At 44.0% G+C, this 20,150-nt stretch overlaps 1 protein-coding gene across 1 annotated transcript in view; it reads right to left on the reverse strand.

Annotated features, from left to right (window-relative positions):
• The window catches only part of SPAG17 (sperm associated antigen 17), a gene marked incomplete at its 5' end in the record, with an annotated part of 142,496 nt that extends 124,788 nt beyond the window's left edge, over positions 1–17,708 (reverse strand). The window contains one exon of the mRNA XM_084242469.1: positions 17,622–17,708. Coding sequence (XP_084098595.1) covers positions 17,622–17,708 — 87 coding nt within the window. The remainder of the gene's footprint in view (positions 1–17,621) is intronic.
• Positions 17,709–20,150: the final 2,442 nt, after the last annotated feature.

Below are 20,150 nucleotides of genomic sequence, written 5' to 3' on the forward strand. Positions count from 1 at the left end.
ACGGATCAGTGTCTGATCACATCTCTAGGATCCAGGCAAGGGTAAGCTGGACTACCCACACGCTATGAGGCAGCACAGGAATCCCAACACTGAAGCCAAGGCAGCCTGCAGCTCCCTGGCCAGCTGCACTAGGGGGCAGCGAGGTGCCAGGAAATGCAGCAGCGTGTAGGTCATGGAGAGCCAGGAGAGCTAGGAGAGCCAGGAGAGGCAGGAGAGCCAGGCATTTCCCACCTCTAATTGGGAAGAGCTGGGAAGCGAGCAGTGCTCTGCAAATGTGATTTCCGGATCTTTCTCTTAGCATTTCAGGATAACTGTAAAGTCCAAATTTCTGCTAATCAGCAGCAGTTCTAGAAATAGAAAAATCGCTTTGGAAAAAAACTGGACACAAATTACATTTGGCCAAATATTATTCAAAAAAATCCTCCACCCTCACGCCACCCCAGCATTAGTGAAATAGAGCCCTTAAGTTTGAGTTTGCAGGGCAGCAAGAGAAACTGGGTACATAAAACAGACGTTAATAGTGGGGGGACAGGCAAGCCCAGTGTAGGGGCTGATCCACCACACCCCCCGGGAAGCGCTGGGGGGAGTTTACGACAGGCCAAGCAGTCTAGCTGGAATCATAAACCAAGAGAAAGAAAAGGTTGATCGTTTTAGACTTTCAGAAAACCTACACTGGAAGTATCAGCAGTGTAAACGGGAGGGTTTAGTCTGGCACCTGAAGCATCTGGGGAAGTAGAGTCAGCTCTGGGGCCCGGGGCCCACAGGGGCTTGGCTGTGGCGGAGCCGGGCCTGCAGCAGTTATTGATAAAGTCATTCAAGAGGCAGAATGAAGTCATGTATGGACACAATCCATTACCTTTGATTTACTTTACTAACCTCACCTAATTTGAAGCCTGGCGGGAGGGCGTCTTAACCCAAACACCCACTGGTCTCCTAAGGAAGAAAGGACTTGTGTAAAGGCGGGGCAGCTGGGGCTCACACACGCCTCCTGTCCCAGAAACACAGGGTGGATTTGTAACTTCTCCTTTGATCTGTTGCAAATTCTCTGTATTCTACTCAGATGTTCTTATATTTTAATATGATTACCAAAAAAAAAAAAAAAAAACCAAAAAAAAACAAGCAAACAAACAAAAAAAACTCTTTTCAGAACAAGTGAGAAGCAGCTTTTGGACAACAGGACTGAGTTTGCTCCCTTTTGCTGCCTTGGGGAGCATGTCAGGGCTCTGTGGTCCTGCAAGAGCTGAGATGAGAACCCCAGTCCTGTCCCCAGATCTGGACACACTGGCACGAGCTCTGGGAACCGGCCAGAGCGCCACTGGAGAAGGAGCACAGGCCTCAGGGGCCCGGAGGCTGCACCATCCTGGCCAGGCCTCACCCAGACATGCGAAGGAAGGAACGTGAACTTCACATCTATACTCTGCTGAAAGGATCACCTTTTTGTTAAGTAGATTTACGGCCCCAGGCGCAGGGATTTGTGAATGTCTTCCTCATCTGGGCTTTTCCTTCAAAAGGAGTCTTGGAGCTCCATCAGCAAAGGAGTGTTAGCGTGGGCTGTGGGCCAGCAGAAGAAATATTTTCATTACACGGAGCTGGCTGCTATCATTGTGTTTGTTAAAAAAGGGGTTCTAATTATAAATACGTCAGAAATATAGGGTAACAAAGAGGTCCCCGTTATTTAATAAACAAGAAGGCTCCCAGGTTCCAGGAGAGGCAGTTATCTGGCCCCCGCTGCTGTCTCTGCAAGTTCTCCTCCAGGGACAGGCCACTCCCCATTTATTGACCCATCACTGTCATGCTGTTAGGAGTACTGCTCGTCTGGGAGTTGGTTCATGGGGCTCTCACATTTTCTCAACTCGAATGTAAGTCCCTTGGTTCAGAATCACATTTTGTGCACTTTTGCAGCCCAGGATGGCAAACAGAGCAGGGCTTTCTCTGTAAATAACCGCTGATCAGTACTTTATTTTACGTTTTTTTTAAAGATAGTTTTATTTATACAAGAACTGGGATACAGGCCAGATGTGTGGGAGGGTGAGAGGATTCACCAGAGACAGAGGTAAGGAGCAGAACAGGCAAAGTGATGAAACATACTGCTGAGGGGAGCAGTGGGTGAGACAGGAGAGGTTTGTCGCGCCATGTGGGATTCTCGCTGGCCGGTCAGGACCGAACCCGCGCTGCAGAGGCTGCGGACAGCTTCACAGTGCGCTCAACCACCTGCGCCACCAGGAAGGCCCCTGATCAATATTTTAAAGCATCAGAGAATAAGCTTGCACACTGTGGCATCTGACCCCGGGAATCAAGAAAGTGCTAGAATGAAGCATGTCAGGGATCTCTGCAGGGTTTACTGGCCATCCACCACCCTCAAGATTTTTAGGAGGAAAACTGACTCTTTGATCTGACTTGGGTCAGAAGCGAAGGTTTGAGGAGTTAGGCTCTGCAACCGTTCTGACCCTGCAACTTTCCTGGGAGGGACTCCGGGAAGCAGATGCAAGGGAAGGAGTCGGTCCTTCCAGACTGCAGGGGAAGCCAAAGACTCACTCCACTCAGACATGGACTACAAAGCCAGCCTGCCCACCTCCTCCCTCTTCCTACTGCCTCCCACCCCCTCAAGAGGAACCTTGGTGGCTGGTTCTATGATTCCTTTCTCTTGCAAGGCACCTTTGAAATTCTTATAAGTCTAACTTTATGGTGGAAGGTTATCAGTGTGTGGTGGGGAAAGAAGGCATATGGTGAGGCTGCACCAGCAGTGAGTGTGCTAGGCCCGGGGCCTGGGGGAGGCCCAGGGCCTGGGTGAGGCCTGGGATCTGGGGGAGGCCCGGATCCTGACACTGGGCTCCATAGCAGCCTCACCGCCCATCTACTCTGTCCTCCTGACGTCTGTCCTGCAGTGTGCTGAGTCTGAGGGCCCGCGGCTCTTCCTGACTCTCCTCAGTGAGGCTGAGTTGACAACTGGGAATTTGCCCCGGTGGGAGTATTTAAACTCTGTGAAAGGCGAATGCTACAAATGAGCGCTGTGCCCACGGGAGGACAGAGAGCTTCCTCCCATGTCCCAGCACGCTGCGGGCCCATATAGGGAGGCCCGTGTGCCCAAGATTAACGTGGAGGTGATTTTGTTGCAAAGGCCAAGGCTGTCCCAGAGAAAATATTGAGGGCAAGACGAGTCTTTCTATTTCTGGAAGCCTCCACTATGTGCCCTGCAGCAGAGGCTGGGTGAGCTGATGATTCAGTGTCTGCTGATGGTGTTTCCATGGCCCAGCCCTGGGCACTAGTCTTCAAAGTGGGCTTTGTGGAACGTAGGTGACAAAGCGGGGACAGAGAGGCCACGCTTTGGGGGGTTGGGGCCAACCCACCCAAGGCTCTCCTTCCTCCTGTCCAGCTCAGAGGCCTCCTTCCCCACACAGCACCTGAGGACTGGGCCGCTGATGAGGACCCCACTCACTCTGATGCCTGCGTGGATGGCACAGGTCTGCAGGCAGGGGCGAGGAGCCTGGACTCGGCTCTCAGTCACCAGCCGGGATCTTTGGGCACGTTATTTAGCTTCTCTGGCCTCCTGGACGAGTGGGAGAGTGACAGCATCTTCCTCTTGGGATTGTTGTGAAGATGGAATGCGAAGGCCTGCGGACAGCCCTTCTGAGCACAGCGCCTCGCCACAGTCACAGCCACCACTGTGAAGAGGACCTGGGGCTCATGCTATTGTTGGTCACGAGAATGAATATGGCTGCTCCTTGCACACTGTTTCAAGTGTGGAGAGTTCATGCACTGAAGCAAGGGAAAAAACCTTAACAAAATACCAACAGCTGTATCGTGGAAAATGCAAATATTAACTTGAATAATTTGTAACATAATTTTCCCTTGAATAACCATAAAGTTGTTAATGAATGTATTTCTGAAATAGTTTAGGTCCTTGGAAGAGAGAGCAAGACCCATGACCACAGCAGGCTTACAATTTTAAAAGGATACAATTCACAGATTGAGGTGCCAGGGAGAGAATGTGGGGGAGTGGCTGGGGAAGGGGGACTAGTGCTCGGGCAGGTGCATCAAATACACTGCTGAGGGGAGCAGCAGGCGAGACAGGAGAGGTCTGCTGTGCCATGTGGGTCAGCTCCCTGGCCGGGGATCGAACTCAGGCCCCAGTGGTGATAGTGCTGAGACTAAACCCTTAGGCTGCCAGGGAGGGCCCATGTGCGGTATTTGGAATGCAGATGTTAATCTGCTCCAGTTGATAGAGCCAGAGCTAAAACATGGATGTCGGGTAGGGATAGGCCTTAAAAACAAATAACAAAGTCATTGGCATTTATGCCTGTTGCAGAACCTTGGTGCACCTCTCTTCCCACCAGATTCCTTGGCCTGCTGCTCTGTCTGGCTCCTCAGGCACCCTCACAGGTCTCTACCTAATTCACTACCCTTTCTCCTAGCAGAATAAAATGTACCCAGCTCACCTCCTACTCACCTCAGGGTCTTAACCTACCGATGTTTCACTAGAACATTGAAGAGCTGTGCTATGAGGACCTGCTTCTGTTTTGTCATTTCACTTAAAAGTTGCAGTTGCCAAGATCCTATTGACAACATTAAGTGAATGTACCCCAAGACTTTCATGTATTTTAAAGTTATTTTAAAGTATTTTTTCTGCTTAAGCTATCTGCGTTTCAGCTGATTGCTGCTCAAGTGAAAGGGATGCCTGTCTAGTGGGGGTGTTTCATTCAGTAGAAAAGGCCCCCTAGAATCCGACCACCTATCCAACCTCCCCCTATGCCCATGTGCCTGGTATATAGTAGCATCCAATAAATGTTTCTTGAACTTAGCAGCCAAAACCACACACTAAAGAGAATTTTTACACATGCTTAGTACGGGAACACCAGCTAAGTATGTGGCATTTTATCGGCTGCTCTCAGCACTTTGGAAGGAACCATGTCTCTGAATCGCTGAACATTTGAATGAAAGAAAGAGCCTGTTCCTCTGATGCTTAGACAACATGGTCATGTCTTATGTGCACCAAGGAGAACGCGGCAGTCCAGAAACATCTTAACTGCGCGCACACACAGACTGTCTGGCCAGCGCTCCTTGTTTTCATGAGAATATTAAGCATGATCATTAATTATGATTATTGAAGTGCTGTGGCAAAGACACGGAGCTCTCCAGCGCTATTGGAGTCGACCTCTGCAGTTTCCTGGCCCAATGACCTTGAGTCTATCTTTGTGACTCAGTTTTCTCATTTATAAAAATGGATTTAATAAAGCAACATTTCAAGGGCTGCTGTAGGGCTCTAGTGAACAATATACCTATGGTCATTTTGTAAATTATAAAGCCCCACGCAAAAGGAAAACATTAACATATGCAAAGGAAATTGTCCAATTTCCCTAGAAAGTTCTGCAAAAATGGGATTTTAAAAAGTGGTTGGTTCCATAACTTTGAGCTTGAATATGTCCAAAGGATCTTCTCTGGACGGTTTAGCCTTGAGCTTAGACTGTTTGATTGTTTTTCTTTCCTTTTTTTGAGTCTTTGGCCTATCCCACCAATCTAGCACATGAGCCTAATTCAGTTTTGCTCCATGCATCAGAGAGTTTTAAGACAGCTATTAAAACACCACATGGAAAAGCTTTGCAGGGAATTCTACTCCACAGAGAAACCACAGAAACCACTACACACCTTAACTCTCTCCCCACCCCCAGCAGTTGGCTAAGATTATGGCTCCATTATGTGAGCGCAATCCAACCAGTTTTATTGCTTGGAGCAAAATCTGAGGTCCAAAATGAACTTCAGAACATAAAAAAGTAAGGCGAACCTCAAAAGGAAACAAGCTTCTTTGGATTTTCAAACAAATATTACATATCAGAGGCATTCTTCTAAGGGGGGAGACCAAGCGAGGCCAAGAAGGGTTCTGCTAATTACTCCACGAATATAAAACTGGAATCAGGGACTCACCCCAAAGAGAGGAGATCTCTTTTCATCATCAGATATTAAAGGCTACAACCTTTCATCAACTCCTTCCTCAGGCATGAGACCCTCTCTTGAGTTCCCATGGTGATGAGTTACTATCTTCCACATTAAAAACCAAGATGGATTTTTCAAGACTCGAACGTGCAGCTCATTCATTACCCCATTGTAGTCCTTGTCTCCTGTCCCTCCCCCACCTTCTTTTCTCTAGTTTAAATGCCATGTAGCCACTGAGCACTGTGGTGTGCTCCGTGAATTTGTACAGCCTTGGTAGGAGATCTACCCAGAGAAGACAAATAACCAAGCCCGAGAGACACCCGTGCCCCATAGCTGCTGCTTGGTTAACTGTGTCTTGTGGACAACTCCTTTTCTTGCAGTGGAAGCAAGTGAGTTCACTTATCACTTATTTACTCTAAGGCACTGGTAGAGTTTAATGGGCGCATCCCTTCTGAGTGAATAAAGAATGCCCAAGGATTCTCTGGGCCACTCCAAGGATACAGGCTGCCCTGATCAGAAGCATTCTATCCTCTCCTGAAAAGTCAATAAAATGTCCCTGATGTGCCGGTATTTTGGCTGCTAAGTTGCATTCCTCTGCACAAGACAAAAATTCTTCCACTACCTGTTTTGATTTTTAGGTCCAAGTATGGGCTCCAAATTATACTGTGAGAAAGAAGCAGTGTTCAAGGATGACTTTGAGGCAGTGCCAGGTCACCTAGATCCCAGAGATTGTATCAGGAGAGCAGGGGATGATGGAGAGGGGGGGTTCTTTCTGAAAACCCCATGGGTGTTAAAGAAAAACTGTGAGGGCGCACCTTGATTAAGGAGTGCACTGGGGGTCTGTGCCCAGCTGCAACTGAAAGTAAAAAGAGGTGCAGCTCCACTTAACAAGCACCTGCTAAACTACTATGATTAAGTGCCTGTGATTTAACACATTGTAATGGACACACAAAAATGACTAAGATGGAGGTCTGAATGAAAGTGAGCCAACAATGCTTGCATTCCAGTAAGTTCTTCAAAGCCTGTTTCCAGGTGCAAGATATGCGACCCTATCAGTTGCTCTGTCTGGCCATGCAGGGAGTTAGGAGATGCTGCTTTCTGGGGCTGGGCTTGGATAGAAGTCCTGACTTTTCCAGCTGCCCGGGACCCAGGAGTTGCTCAAGAAAGGCGAGAGACACAGGAGACTGATCTCTTATTGAGGAAACTAGGTTAAGACCCTAAAAATGACAAATGAAGGGTAAAAAGCATTCACTGATATCAAGGTCAGAGTGGGGTTGGGTGGGTGTGAGGCAGTTTCTAAGACCTTTTTCTTTGAATGCTTGTAATTTTCTTCAGATCTTTACTCAAATGTCACATACTAAGGAAGGGTTTCTTAGACATGAAGATTAGGCAGAGGAGAGCCAGGAGGGGAGGGGTGATGCAGGCAGGGAAGATGGGTGTATGCCCTCAAGGCCATAAGAAGGTTGCCAGGGACCTTGGCGAGAGCAGTTCTCATGAGTGAGACTGCTTTCTGCCTCTTCCTTCACCCCTGCAAGTCCATACGCCCTCAGAATTCACCTATGTCCTCTACAACATGAACCTCACTAAAGGACCATGTGACAAAATATTCCCAGTTAATGATAATGATAAATTTCAAACCCTGGTCTAGTTATGGTTATCGATTTTCTCTAGTTACACGGGTATATGGAGTCTATTTATTGGTTACATCAGGGTAGTAATTCACCATAATTATTCCTTCCTATTGATTCCTGAATATAGTTCTTATAATGGCTCTTTTAATGGTGTAATAAAAAGAGCACTGGATTTAATATCAGACAACTTGATTATTAGTCCTGATTTCAACCACATGGTCTTAGGAAAAGTATTCAAATACTCAGTAACTAGACCTGAGTAAAAGAATGCTCACAGCAAAGTGTCTCTGATTCATTCAACCAATATTTCCTGAGCAGTCACTATCTGCCAGACGCTGAGATATGCAGCAGAGACAGGACGGGGAGGCACTAGGTGCAACCTTACTCTGAAACAGCGACAATCTGGGGAAGGAAACACATAGGGTGAAAAGGGATTACAGGTCAAGGTATTTCATAGCTACACAGGACTGTGCAAAGAGTTCATTTGTATCGTTACATTGCTCATCCTGGCTTATTCACTAATAATTAACATGTACTAAGTGGGGACCGACGCTGTATGTGCTGTTCTAGCCACGGAGGACACAAGGGCGCAGAAGAGCAGAGGAAGGAAATAAACTGAATATATGTATCGCACCGTGGATAGGCTTCAAAACACAATGTCCTTTTTTAAAAGGACAAATTGCAGGGTCAGTGAGAATGATATGGAACCATTTGTGGAAAGCTTAGAAATCACACAGTAAACAATATTAGGAATTACTCATGGACACTCACAGAGAAGTAGAGAGCCCAGCGGAGCGGACCGACAGTGGTTTCATGATGGACTCTGTGCATCGTGGAGGAAGAGTTTGAAGATGGTGCCAATGAGGGTACAGTCAGAGTTCTAGGTCCCCCATGGACTCATGTGACTAAAACCTTTGGCCTCTACCTATGATTGCTTTTAATTGGCTAACACCAAGGGGGAGCTAAGCAAAAATGTTTCTTCGGCAACTTATAGGTCATCCTTACTTTAAATATGATTTAAAGCATATACCCTTCTGAGCAAAAGTGTCACCTTCACAATGTGCAAAAATGAAAAATGGAAGCTTGACCACTACCTCACACCATACACAAAAATCAACTCAAAATGGATTAAAGAACTAGACATAAGACCTGAAACCATAAAATATATAGAAGGAAATATAGGCGAAACACTACGTGATTTGCACATCAAAGACATCTTTACAGACACATCACCCAAAGCAGTGATAGTGAAGGCAAAGATAAACAGCTGGGACTACATCAAATTAAAGAGCTTCTGCACAGCAAAAGAGACAATAACAAAAACAAAGAGAAACCCCACTGACTGGGAGAACATTTTTGCACCCAACACTAATGATAAAGGACTGATCACAAAAATCTGCAAAGAGCTGATGAGACTCAACAACAACAAAGAAAATAACCCAGTCAAAAAATGGGCAGAAGAGCTAAAAAGAAACTTCTCTGAAGAGGAAATGCAAATCGCCAACAGGCATATGAAAAAATGTTCAACATCACTTGTCATCAGGGAAATGCAAATCAAAACTACCATGAGATACCATCTTACACCAGTGAGAATGGCACATATTAAAAAAACTAGCAACAACAAATGTTGGCGAGGGTGTGGAGAAAAAGGAACTCTCCTGCACTGTTGGTGGGAGTGCAAACTGGCCCAACCACTATGGAGAGCTGTGTGGAGATTTCTGGACCTACTAAACGTAGAGCTTCCATACGATCCAGCAATTCCACTCCTAGGTATTTACCCAAAGGACACAGAAACATCAATTCCAAAGAGCACCTGCACCCCTATGTTTATAGCAGCACTGTTTACAATAGCTAAGCTTTGGAAACAGCCCAAATGCCCAAAAATAGATGACTGGATCAAGAAGATGTGGTACATATACACCATGGAATATTACTCAGCATTCAAAAAAGATAAACACATGCAATTTGCAGGAACATGGATGGCACTGGAAGGGATCATGCTCAGCGAAATAAGCCAGAAAGAAAAAGAAAAATACCGGATGGTCTCACTCATAGCAGGAATCTAGAAAACTTAAATAAGGGACCAGGAAAATGAATAACTATAAGAAAGTGAAAATCAAAATCAACAAAAAACTATGAACCAGAGACACTTTTTGGGGGGTGGGGGGCGGGAGGGGAGGGATTGGGGTCAGAATGGGGGGGTTGCAATTGTATGGGGAATATAAAAATAAAATTTATTATAAAAAAAGAATAAAAATGTATTTATTTAGTAAAAAAAAGATGTAAGAATTATATACAATAAAATATATTAATAAAAAACAAAAAACCAATAAAATAAAATAAAAGTTAGCTTTCACATATGTAAAAAAAAAATAGAATTGTCACAAGCTAGGAAGAAAAAAAAGTGTCATCTTCATCACAAAGGGAAACATATCCGTAGCAAAGGTTGGAAATGTGGTTGCAATAAACCATTTTTCCACAAGCATTTGCTTCAATTGGTGTTAAATTTATAAGATGTACATGACACGGTAAATACAAGCGCAGTAACAAGTGTAAGTAAAGAAGTATGTGATCATGAAAAATGTACATAACCCCACCTATGTATATTATATTTGAGTTTCAGTTAAACTAGTTTAAGGCTTGGGATATTAAGTTCAACTGCCCTGTCTTCACATCGGATATTGAAGAGACACTAATCCCACTCATGAGGGTGCTACCTTCATGACCTAATCACTTCCCAATGGCCCAGTCTCCTAAAAATCAAGTTTCAACATCTGAATGTGGGGGGGGGGGCACAAAGTACAGTAACAGAACAAAACAATATAATGGAGTGAAAAATGATAAGTGACATATTCTCATACTTTACTGATGGAAGCATCTCTTTTGGAAAAAAACTATGGTAGTAGCTACTAAAGCTAAACAGATGCCTGCCCTGTGGCCCAGCATTTTCATTCCTAAGTATATACCCAAGAGAAATGAGTGCATATTCCCAAAGAAAAAAAAAAAAACGTACAAGTATTTTACAGCAGAATTATTTGTAATAGCTCACACTGGGGATGACCCAAATGTCGATCAGCAGGAGGATGTGTAAACAAGTCATGGTACATTCACACATGGAATACTACAATGTCATAAAAAAGAACACATTACTTAAAATGTGACAATGCACGAAGAATTTTACAGACCTCATGCTGACCACAAATGGTAACCTGTGCACTAGTCTGCTTATATTAAGTTCAAAAACAGGCAAAATAATTGATGATAATAGAATTCAAAATAGTATTTACTCCCAGGGAGGCAGGCATCAAAATGAAATATGAAATAGAAGGAGGGAAACCCAACCAGGGTAAGTGGATAGAGTGTAGGGTAGTTTAAGCAGAATGATCAGGGTAGGTGATATCTGAACAGAATCGTTCAGGCAGGGAGGGAGAGACTCATGGGACTGGGCTGGGAAGGGTCAGGCTAAGCAGACCACACAGTAGGAGTGACGACTCCCAGGTGGTGATCTGAATGTCAGTGAAAAGACTAGCGAGGAGCAGTGGGCTGAGTGCCAGGGCGTGTTGAAGGAGATGAGGGATGCGGGGAGATGGTTGGTAGGAGCCACATACTCTGGGTCTTTTAGGCCGTGCTGGACTATTTGGATTTCATTTCACTTCTGGATTGAAAGAACGACTCTGTCTGCTGCCTGGAGACAACAGACCCTAGGGCTGCAAGAATGGGAAAAGGACACCAAGTTTTAAAGTTCTTGAGCTACTCGTGGCTTAGGCAAGAGGTAATGGTGGCTTGGATTAGGTTGTAGCAGAGGGGGTGGTGCCAACTAGACAGATTTGAGATACATTTCAAAGACAGAGCCAACAGAAAAAGACGAGAAAGTAAAAATGGCAAGATTTTTGGCCTTGGTAACTTGCTGGCACCACTCAGTGAGAAAATGAAGACTTGGTGACAGCAGGTTTGAAAGGTGACATCCAGAGTTTGGGTCTGGATGTGTGGACTCCAGAATGCTCTATGCTGAATGCCTTTACATACTCTCATTAACCTTTCTAACATCTGCAAGAGAGGCTTGACCACTCTGCCTGTTTTGTGGATTGCAAATATGAAGGCTTTGAGGTTTTCTTCCATTTAAATTCATGTGACCAATGGGTTTTTGGACTAATGGAGGCAGCGAAATACCGTCAATGAATCTGATGCGGCAAATGTGTGTTGAAGTCCACTGTGCACCGATCATGACTAGGTATTGTGACCTGGAGGAGGGATGTGGGCAAAGTGCATGACATTCACATCAGACAGAGCTCAAAGTCAAAAAGTACTGAAGAGAGCAACCACTGAAGTCATTTGTGGGAGGAGAAAAAGGAGTAAAGACCAAAATAGGGTGCTTAGCCCCTTCCTTGGAAGATGCAGAGGAAGGGTTTAATGAGAAGGAGTTGGACAAAGGCAGGCTGACCTTCGGGGCAAAATACTGTGTAGTTATATTGCGTATGTGCCGGGGAGAGCAGACACCATTCAAGGGGAGGAGACCGAGATAAAGATGGATGGGTGGAGGAAGGCCAAATTCAGTAAGGCTGTGAAAGTCAGGCAGAACGTCTTGGATGTCATCCTGTGGGTAACTGGAAGCCAGTGAGGGTTTCTATGGCCAGAGCTAAAACATAGTCAACATTCACCATTTCTTAACTAACATTTTCCTAGGATATTGCCAAACTCATATTGGCAACACTTAATTTTACTTATATTTAATATTTTTCATTTGCAATAAAAGTGATCACATATAACATCGAGGTGGATATTTTGACATGCTAATTCCCTTTGGTTCCAAACTCATTCAAATAATACGTTTTTGTCCAAAAAGAGAAATTATAATGTGAGGTTATGAAAAGTCCATTTCCCGCTTAACATTCTTCCTAGCAACTCAGTTGTTTTCCTTGGCTTTTATTAAAACAACCTTTGTGTGAACTGGCAATTTGTTTTGTAAATATCAATGAAAGCATATTTCAGAAAATACAGTAATAAAAACAAACCTAATTTCAGAAATATGCTTGCTGCCAGACATCAGTCTTCAGTTCATATTATGAGTATTTCCAGTAAGTCTTAAATACACATTAACAAGAGAAATAGCTTACTGTTTAAGATCAAAAAAGTTGAAAAATCCTTTACTCCCTCTCAAAAATTGTTCAAGGGTTCCGTCCAGTAAAATGTATTTCCCTTTCTGATAAACAACATTTCTAATGGTTTCAAGCATTTTAATTCAATTGAACATGTCCCCTAAAACCTGCTTAGATTCAATTTATTGTCATCCTGGTATCTCTATAGAACTTTCTTTATTGAAGAAGTCTGGGATGTTAACATTTCAGCAATATATACTTTGAACCCTTCTTTCCAAACATTCACAAGAATTATAAGTTTCGTCCAAGACTCCAAGGAACTCTATTACTATTTTTCAAGTGTGTACAACTTAGCTACTGTGACTTTTGATAACAGAGAAATACTATTCCTTGACTGGAGTAAAGGGGTAGAGACTGCTAACTAAATATACCAAAGAACTTTCACGCAACTGCTTCCTGGTTAGCAGGTGAAATGTCTCTGACAAGCGAGACAGCATCACTGAAGAGTCGTGTTCAGGGCGCTCTCACGACTCAGCTATGGGTCTGCTGTGATGGCAGATACATATATGAGTCTTTTTTACCCCTTCCACTTCTCTGAGAAGACATCTCCTCAGCCTCCTAACTGTCCTGGTCTTCACCATACAGGTTACTTCATATTTCAAAGGAAATCCCATGAAGAGTTTGAGTGTGGGTCCATGTGCCTAGAACCATTATGGGATGGATGTAAGAGCACAAGCTGTGGTTTTTGTTTTGAAGGAGTTCACGTTATACTTGTGCTCTCTAAACATAAAATGATTTGCAAATAATTCAAGACATCCCGTAAATTGAGTACCGTAATAAGGTATTCAACTTTTCCGTAAATCGAGTACCATAACTGGGTACTCAATTTCTCTTTGTCCTACATACATGATTTCTGGAAAATGAAAAAAAAAAAAAGCAAAAAAGCTGAATATAAAAAGACCTTGCTATGATATTATCTATGAGAATCAGAAGACAAGAGAGATAGAAGGATAAAGTCAAGTTTCAGGGAAAATAAATACCACCCTTCTCTATTTATTGATTTTAAGCAATACATTGATCTAATATTTAAATATTACTCAATATTTTCACAATAGACATATCTTAAATTACTTGTTCTAGTCTATTAATACTTATTTCATAACAAACAGTGTTTTAGGGATTGACGTTACATCAAATGTGTAAAATTTTGTTTTAAATCGCAAGTGCTATAGAAAATGTTATAATCATCCTACATAACTTGTAGTTGTTAAGGAAGAAGAATGGGCTAGTAAGAAAAACCATGATCTTGTCCGCCACTGGCCAAATTACTGCAAGTGCTATGTCTTTGGACCAGACATTGAAATGCTTTGATTCTCAGTTTTGTTTTGTTTTTAAGATTTATTTATTTATGCATACAAGAACTGGACTGCAGGCCAGAGGTGTGTGTGTATGGGGTGGGGTGAAAGGATTCAACAGAGACAGAGAGGGGAGCAGAACAGACGGATCCACCGTAATACACTGCTGAGGGGAGCAGCGGGGAGACAGGAGAGGTTTGCTGTGCCCTGTGGGTCAGCTCCCTGGCCGGGAATTGAACTCATGGTGCAGTGGCTGCGGATAGATTCACAGTGCTGTGTCTTAACCCTTTGTGCCACCAGTGAGACCCTGCTTCTCAGTTTTATAAAAGGGACAGTATAGCCCATATGCACCATGAATGTCTATCTCTGTGTAGGTGTTGCCAAGGATAGCACCACCATGTATAGCACCATTCTGTATCCTTGATGCACATATTAATTATTTGAAAAGAAGATAAAATACACTGAGAATGAAAATATATAAATTGGAAGCAAGATCTCAAGAGTCTCAGAAAGTACCTTGATATATTTCAGTAGCTGCCTCCAAATATTTTAAAATAAATATTTATATTGTGGACTCACGAAAGGGTGAACCAAGAAGTAAGTCTTCATAGTAAACACAAGACAAATAAGAATGAGAATGTTCTCATTCCTTAAGTTGGGTATTAGGGACATAATAGTGAATATTGGAGTAATGAAGTTGACTGCAGTAAGGGGTGTGTGGATGCCATAAACTTTTTCTTCAGTGTTTTTAATGTCTGTGGTGAGTCACAGTAAAGTAAATGGAATAATTGCTATACCAATAAGTAATGGCTGCTACACATAAAAATGAATCCTTAAACTAGGAACCAATGAAAAGAAACAATCATGCTCAGATAATCTGAAAATATAAATATATTTTAAATTAAAAATAACAAAATCCCAAACCAAACTAGACAAAGAAACCCAGATGAACTTTTAGGGAACTGGGAAGTCTGAAGAACACATCTGGGGACAAAAGTCTATCTTGGAAGCCAACTATAAATTCTTCTTTTCCTTTAAAATATTATGAACATTTGTCCCTATGCTGTCATTTAATACATATAAAGTTGTGGTTTTTATCTCCCTGTGTTGACACAGAAGTTCTCATTATAACAATATTCCCATAGAAACATACAGCTTAGTCATTTTGAAACCACATGGTATTATTCAGAAATATGCCTGGTATAATCTCCAAGTTCCTAGAGGGAACTGCTATGTTGTTTGAACAATTCTGGAAAATGTTTTAAATTGTTATGATTTATAGTTTCAAAGTTTCTTCTCATGTCCTCTTCCCTATCATCACCTGCTGCATGATATGTTTGGAAGAAGGGACTTCAAAATCAGAACTTATTGCAAAATCTCTTAGGCCACAGTGGAATCAATAAATTGGCAGACTAGGAGGCTCTAGGCCTTGTTTTCCCTACAGAAACATTAGAAAAACAACTAGAGAATAACCAAACTAGCGTTCTAAGAGTTCTTAAGCCAGTTAAAAATTTATAGCATTTTATATACATATGAGACAATTTTTCCAGCTTGAAATGGCAAAGCAAAATAGTGACACAAAGAAGTTTCTAAGCTAGTGCTGTAAACTTGCCTTTTCTCTTTAAAGTCTAATGCAGCCCAAATATGGACATGAGTTCAAAACTATTGATTTGGTTTCCTTACAAACTGGCTTATGTAAAACTTCTGAGAGGAAGGACTTCCATTTTCCACTCTAACACACACACACACACACACACACACACAGAGCACACACACAGACTACTACACATATATTCAGTCACCCATACTGGAGCACGGTTTTGCACATGGTAGTAATTGTATGGAAAGAAACTTTCTGGAAATTAAATCATTAGCATATTTTTGAGCACCCACTCTGTACAAAGCACTTTGTTAACCCTGTGAATATGGAATTCACACAATTACAGTTATTTAAAATCCAAAGTTAGAGTCTATCACATGAGTGGTTAGGACATGTCTCTGGGCACCGAGCTGCTGGGTTAATCTAGGAATTTTCTTCTTGGATCAGACATGAAATCAAGATGAGAAGAAAAAAACTGGAGAGGAGGTAGAGAGCAATTGTCTTCCTCTGCCAAAAAAAGATGTGTTCCAACAAATCGAAGATGTTCACTCTTCATAATTAGAACTATATATTACGTTGAGCTCAAATTATTTCTATTAATATATAAGATTTATTGAAATTATATTGTTTGAGCAGGACCAAGAAAGCTGAATATTATTTCAGGTTTTCGAGCCATAAGGAAAAACAGTGCGTTTAGGTTTTTCCATTCAACTAGGAAAATTATAGCTTCATATTTGCAACACTAAAGCTAACGCTGTGTCAGCACCTCCATCAAACCCCGTTGTTCAGCAGTTTATAATTCAAGCAGAAATGTTCACTCCAAGTCCAAACTTGGCCTATACAATCTCAAAGAAAATGGAGAAAAAATATTTTGGCTGGTGCTGACTTACAAAAAGCAAAAGAAAGGGTGCTTTTAGAGAGTATTTTGAAAAACATGTTTGAAAATTTGAGAATGTAACTGGGAATGACTGAGTTGACATCCTCACTGCTGAAGTTACAGAAATCACCAAAACTTCCTGGATAGTCATGACAGCATCGGCACTAACAACTATTCTCATGAAGCTCTTCATCAGGGCTAATTTCCATAACAGACACAATTACTAGTCATAGAAGAAAAATAATTACAATGGGAAATAAGGGCATATGGGTCTTCTGAGTGCACTGTAAGACTTCAGGACTCCCGAGTGCACTGTGCACACATACACAACCAAACACTTTTCCAGTTTTTAAAATATTCTGGAATGGCATGTTGGAATTCCCACAACCAACCTTCCTCCTTCAAACCTTACCTTGGACTTTGAGACAACTTAGTGTTGAAGTAGATTTCCTGGGCCAGGTGTAAGAGCTATTGGCCCCACAATTCACTGGCGACAGGGAGGGGGTGTGAGTGGGGCTCAAGTCCCTTCTGGTCGTGCTGCAATTTGAAGTCACCAGGCAGGTTGTGCATTGCCCTTCACTACTCTAACATCCCACCATACCTTTAAATAGTTTATCAAAACTTTGAGAGAGTGATGTGAGGGCACCACATAAGTCATCCTTCCCTACCTGTAACAGCAGCTTCACCTGCGTTAAATGCGTCCTTTTCTCAGGTGCCCCACGCCTGTTTTCACTCAGCAGGTACTAAAGCCTTAGTCCTGGACCAGGGCAAAGATGCCAGCAGGAAGCCAGCAGCCCATAAACACAACCGCAGTTCAGTTGTGTAGAACCATCCAAGCGATTCACTGAAAAGGATCCTGGGGTGTCAGAGTGACACCCCCTTCCTTCCCCACCAAGTACCTGCAGGCCCCTTGGAATCACCCAATTCTCCCAGCACACCCTGCCCCTTCTTACCATAACCCTTGCTCCTCGACCAAGCCCTCCCTACAGATGGGACCCTGGGCGCTTTGGTTTGGGGTCATTTGCGAGCTGAACAATTAGGCCTGGCGGTGGGACAGGGGGAGTGTTTGCAGGGGCGGGTGGCATCGCCCAGAGGAGCTTGTGAGCCCCTCCGGCGCTGGGGGCTGGGGCTCACCTGGTTGAAGTGCGCAGCGATGAGCGAGGGTTCCCAAGCCTTGATCGTGGCGTTCGCTGTCCCGCCTTTCTCTTTCTTGGGTGCCATGCAAAGGTCGGGAGGAGCTTTGGCCTCTAAGCGGGGCTCAGGCCTGGACGAGCGTCCCCGCTGCCATAGCAACCGGAGCCACGCCCAATTCCTGAACGAATCTGGCTCGCTTCCCTCAAACCCGGTCGGAAGCCACTGGCCAACCGCTGAGGTCGCCCCAGCAACGGCGTTTCGCGGCGCGAGGCCCCTCGCAGCCCGGCCCCACCCCGGCTGGGGTTCGATCTTGGGATCTTCCCGCAGAGCTGCACCTGGAGGCGCGCGGGGCCCTGGCCGCACCGGTCAGTCTGCTCACACTTTCCTCCTACCCTGGGCTGCCTCTTGGAGACCTTCCTAGCAGGAGGTCCAGAAACCCAGAAGCCCTGGAGCCCCGTCCACAACTTCTCCACCAAGGTTTCCTCCAGACTGGCTGACCCAGAATGGAGCCCTGATTCCCTCTGGGACAGCCAGGCCTTTCTGGTTTTTTTTTTTTTTTTTTTTTTTTTTTAATCAATCGTTCCATCTGCCCCAGATGCTCCCTTATTAGTCTCCTGCCCTCCATCTCGACTGGGGTTGAGGAGGGCCTCAATCCCAATCCTTTAGAGAACTGCACAAGGCATCAGTGTCTTTCTGACTCATGGCCCTGCCTAGGCAGCCCCAGCTCTTTTTTTTTTTTTTTTAAGATTTATTTATTTATGCATACAAGAGCTGGGGTGCAGGCCAGAGGTGCAGGGGGTAAGAGGATTCACCAGAGACAGAATGGGGAGCAGAACAGGCAGATTGATGAAATACACTGCTGAGGGGAGCAGCGGGCGAGACAGGAGAGGTCTGCTGCGCCATGTGGGTTGCTTTCTGGCCGGGGATCGAACTCGTGCTGCAGAGGCTGTGGATTACTTCATAGCGTGGTGCTTAACCCCTTGTGCCACCAGGGAGGCCCAGCCCCAGTTCTTTTTTTTTTTAAATTGTATATTTATTTATTCTTTATTTTCAAGGGATAAAAGTGCTTATAACTGCTTTCAATATTTCAGCCCTAATCCAATATATTTAACATGTATAGCTCCAAGGATCATTGAAATAATAAGCTAGAACTATCTCATTTTACAGATGAAGCTGATTTTTTTCATCTGCTCATCTTTACAACCAAATACAGCCCCAGTTCTTTTAAACTGCCCTCCACCTGTGAGCAAAGCCACCCTTTTTTCTCAGATGCACCAATATCTAAAATATCCTGGTGAGACAGTCTGCAAAACACCAATGACAGTAAGAATAGTAACTGTGTGGCTTGTTCCCAGAGCACTGGTTGCTTTCATTCTCACAACTACCGTCTTCCAAGCCCCATAGTGTGGAACCAGGATGATCTGGGTCCCAAATCCAGTGTGCTGACCCTCCACCGCTTCCAGGCCTGCACAAAGGAGAGACCCCCACTTTGGGGAGAAGGCTCACCTTATTTAATTTTTGTTGGAGTGAGACAAATTTGGGGACACCGGGGAAGAACTCGATCAAAGAGGCTTGCTCTCTTGACACCCAATGAAATGCAGAGCTGACCACTGTTTGGCTACTCCTTCCCCACTCCGCCTGGAGTGAGAAGCTTCATGAGCCATTGGGTAAGGGATGCTAGATGGTGAGCACGACTTGCCGTTTGGCTTCATTCAGCACAAACTGACCCCTTTTAACAGTTTCTTTGAGGAAGAAATTGTGTGGGAGGGGTTGCTGACAGCCAGTCTTTCCGTTCTGACTTCATTTGGAGGGTGGGTTTAGCAATGATGAATCTTCTCAACTCTGTTTATAATTTAGGCCATTGTCTCTCCTCCCGCCCCAATTCTTTAATACAGACACTAAAGAGAAAGTCATTTCTAAACACAGTCTTTTTGCAGGAAATTTATGAAAAATTCCAAGTTTTCCCTTCTTGTTAGGCTGTGTTCTGCTTATCTTCTGGGGAGGAATAGGTGCATGCAGCCTAATCACACGCCACCTCTCCGAAGGCCCTCTCTTCTCTACTTGTCAAGGTAATCTAAATTGTCAAGATAATACAAATTGACGTAAATTTGTCAAGAAAGCCTGCAGAAGGGGGTCAAGCCCAGGAGGGACTTTCTGCGGGTCTCTATAGCAACACGCTTGGCTGTCACCGACTCATTGTCATAGAATTTTCTCTGCACTAAAATTTCCTCAGTATTATAAAGTGAAAGCTGTGTTTGGATTAAGGCTTGAATATAAAGATGAATCTATCACAAGCCAAAAGAAAAAAATCTAAGTAGTGACTGATTACATCATTCTGAATCCTGATCAATTCTTCCCATGCTCTTAACCTGTTTGGGGAAAAAGTTATTAGGAATGTAGTAAAAAGTTTGCAAGCCGGGCCTCCCCAGTGGTGCAGCGGTTGAGCACTGGGTTGCGAAGCTGCCCGCAGCCTCTGCAGCGCCAGTTCTATCCCCGGCCACCAGGCGAGGGTCCCACATGGCGCGCAGA

Source organism: Talpa europaea, assembly GCF_964194135.1.
Source record: "Talpa europaea genome assembly, chromosome: 9".
NCBI lineage: Eukaryota > Metazoa > Chordata > Mammalia > Eulipotyphla > Talpidae > Talpa > Talpa europaea.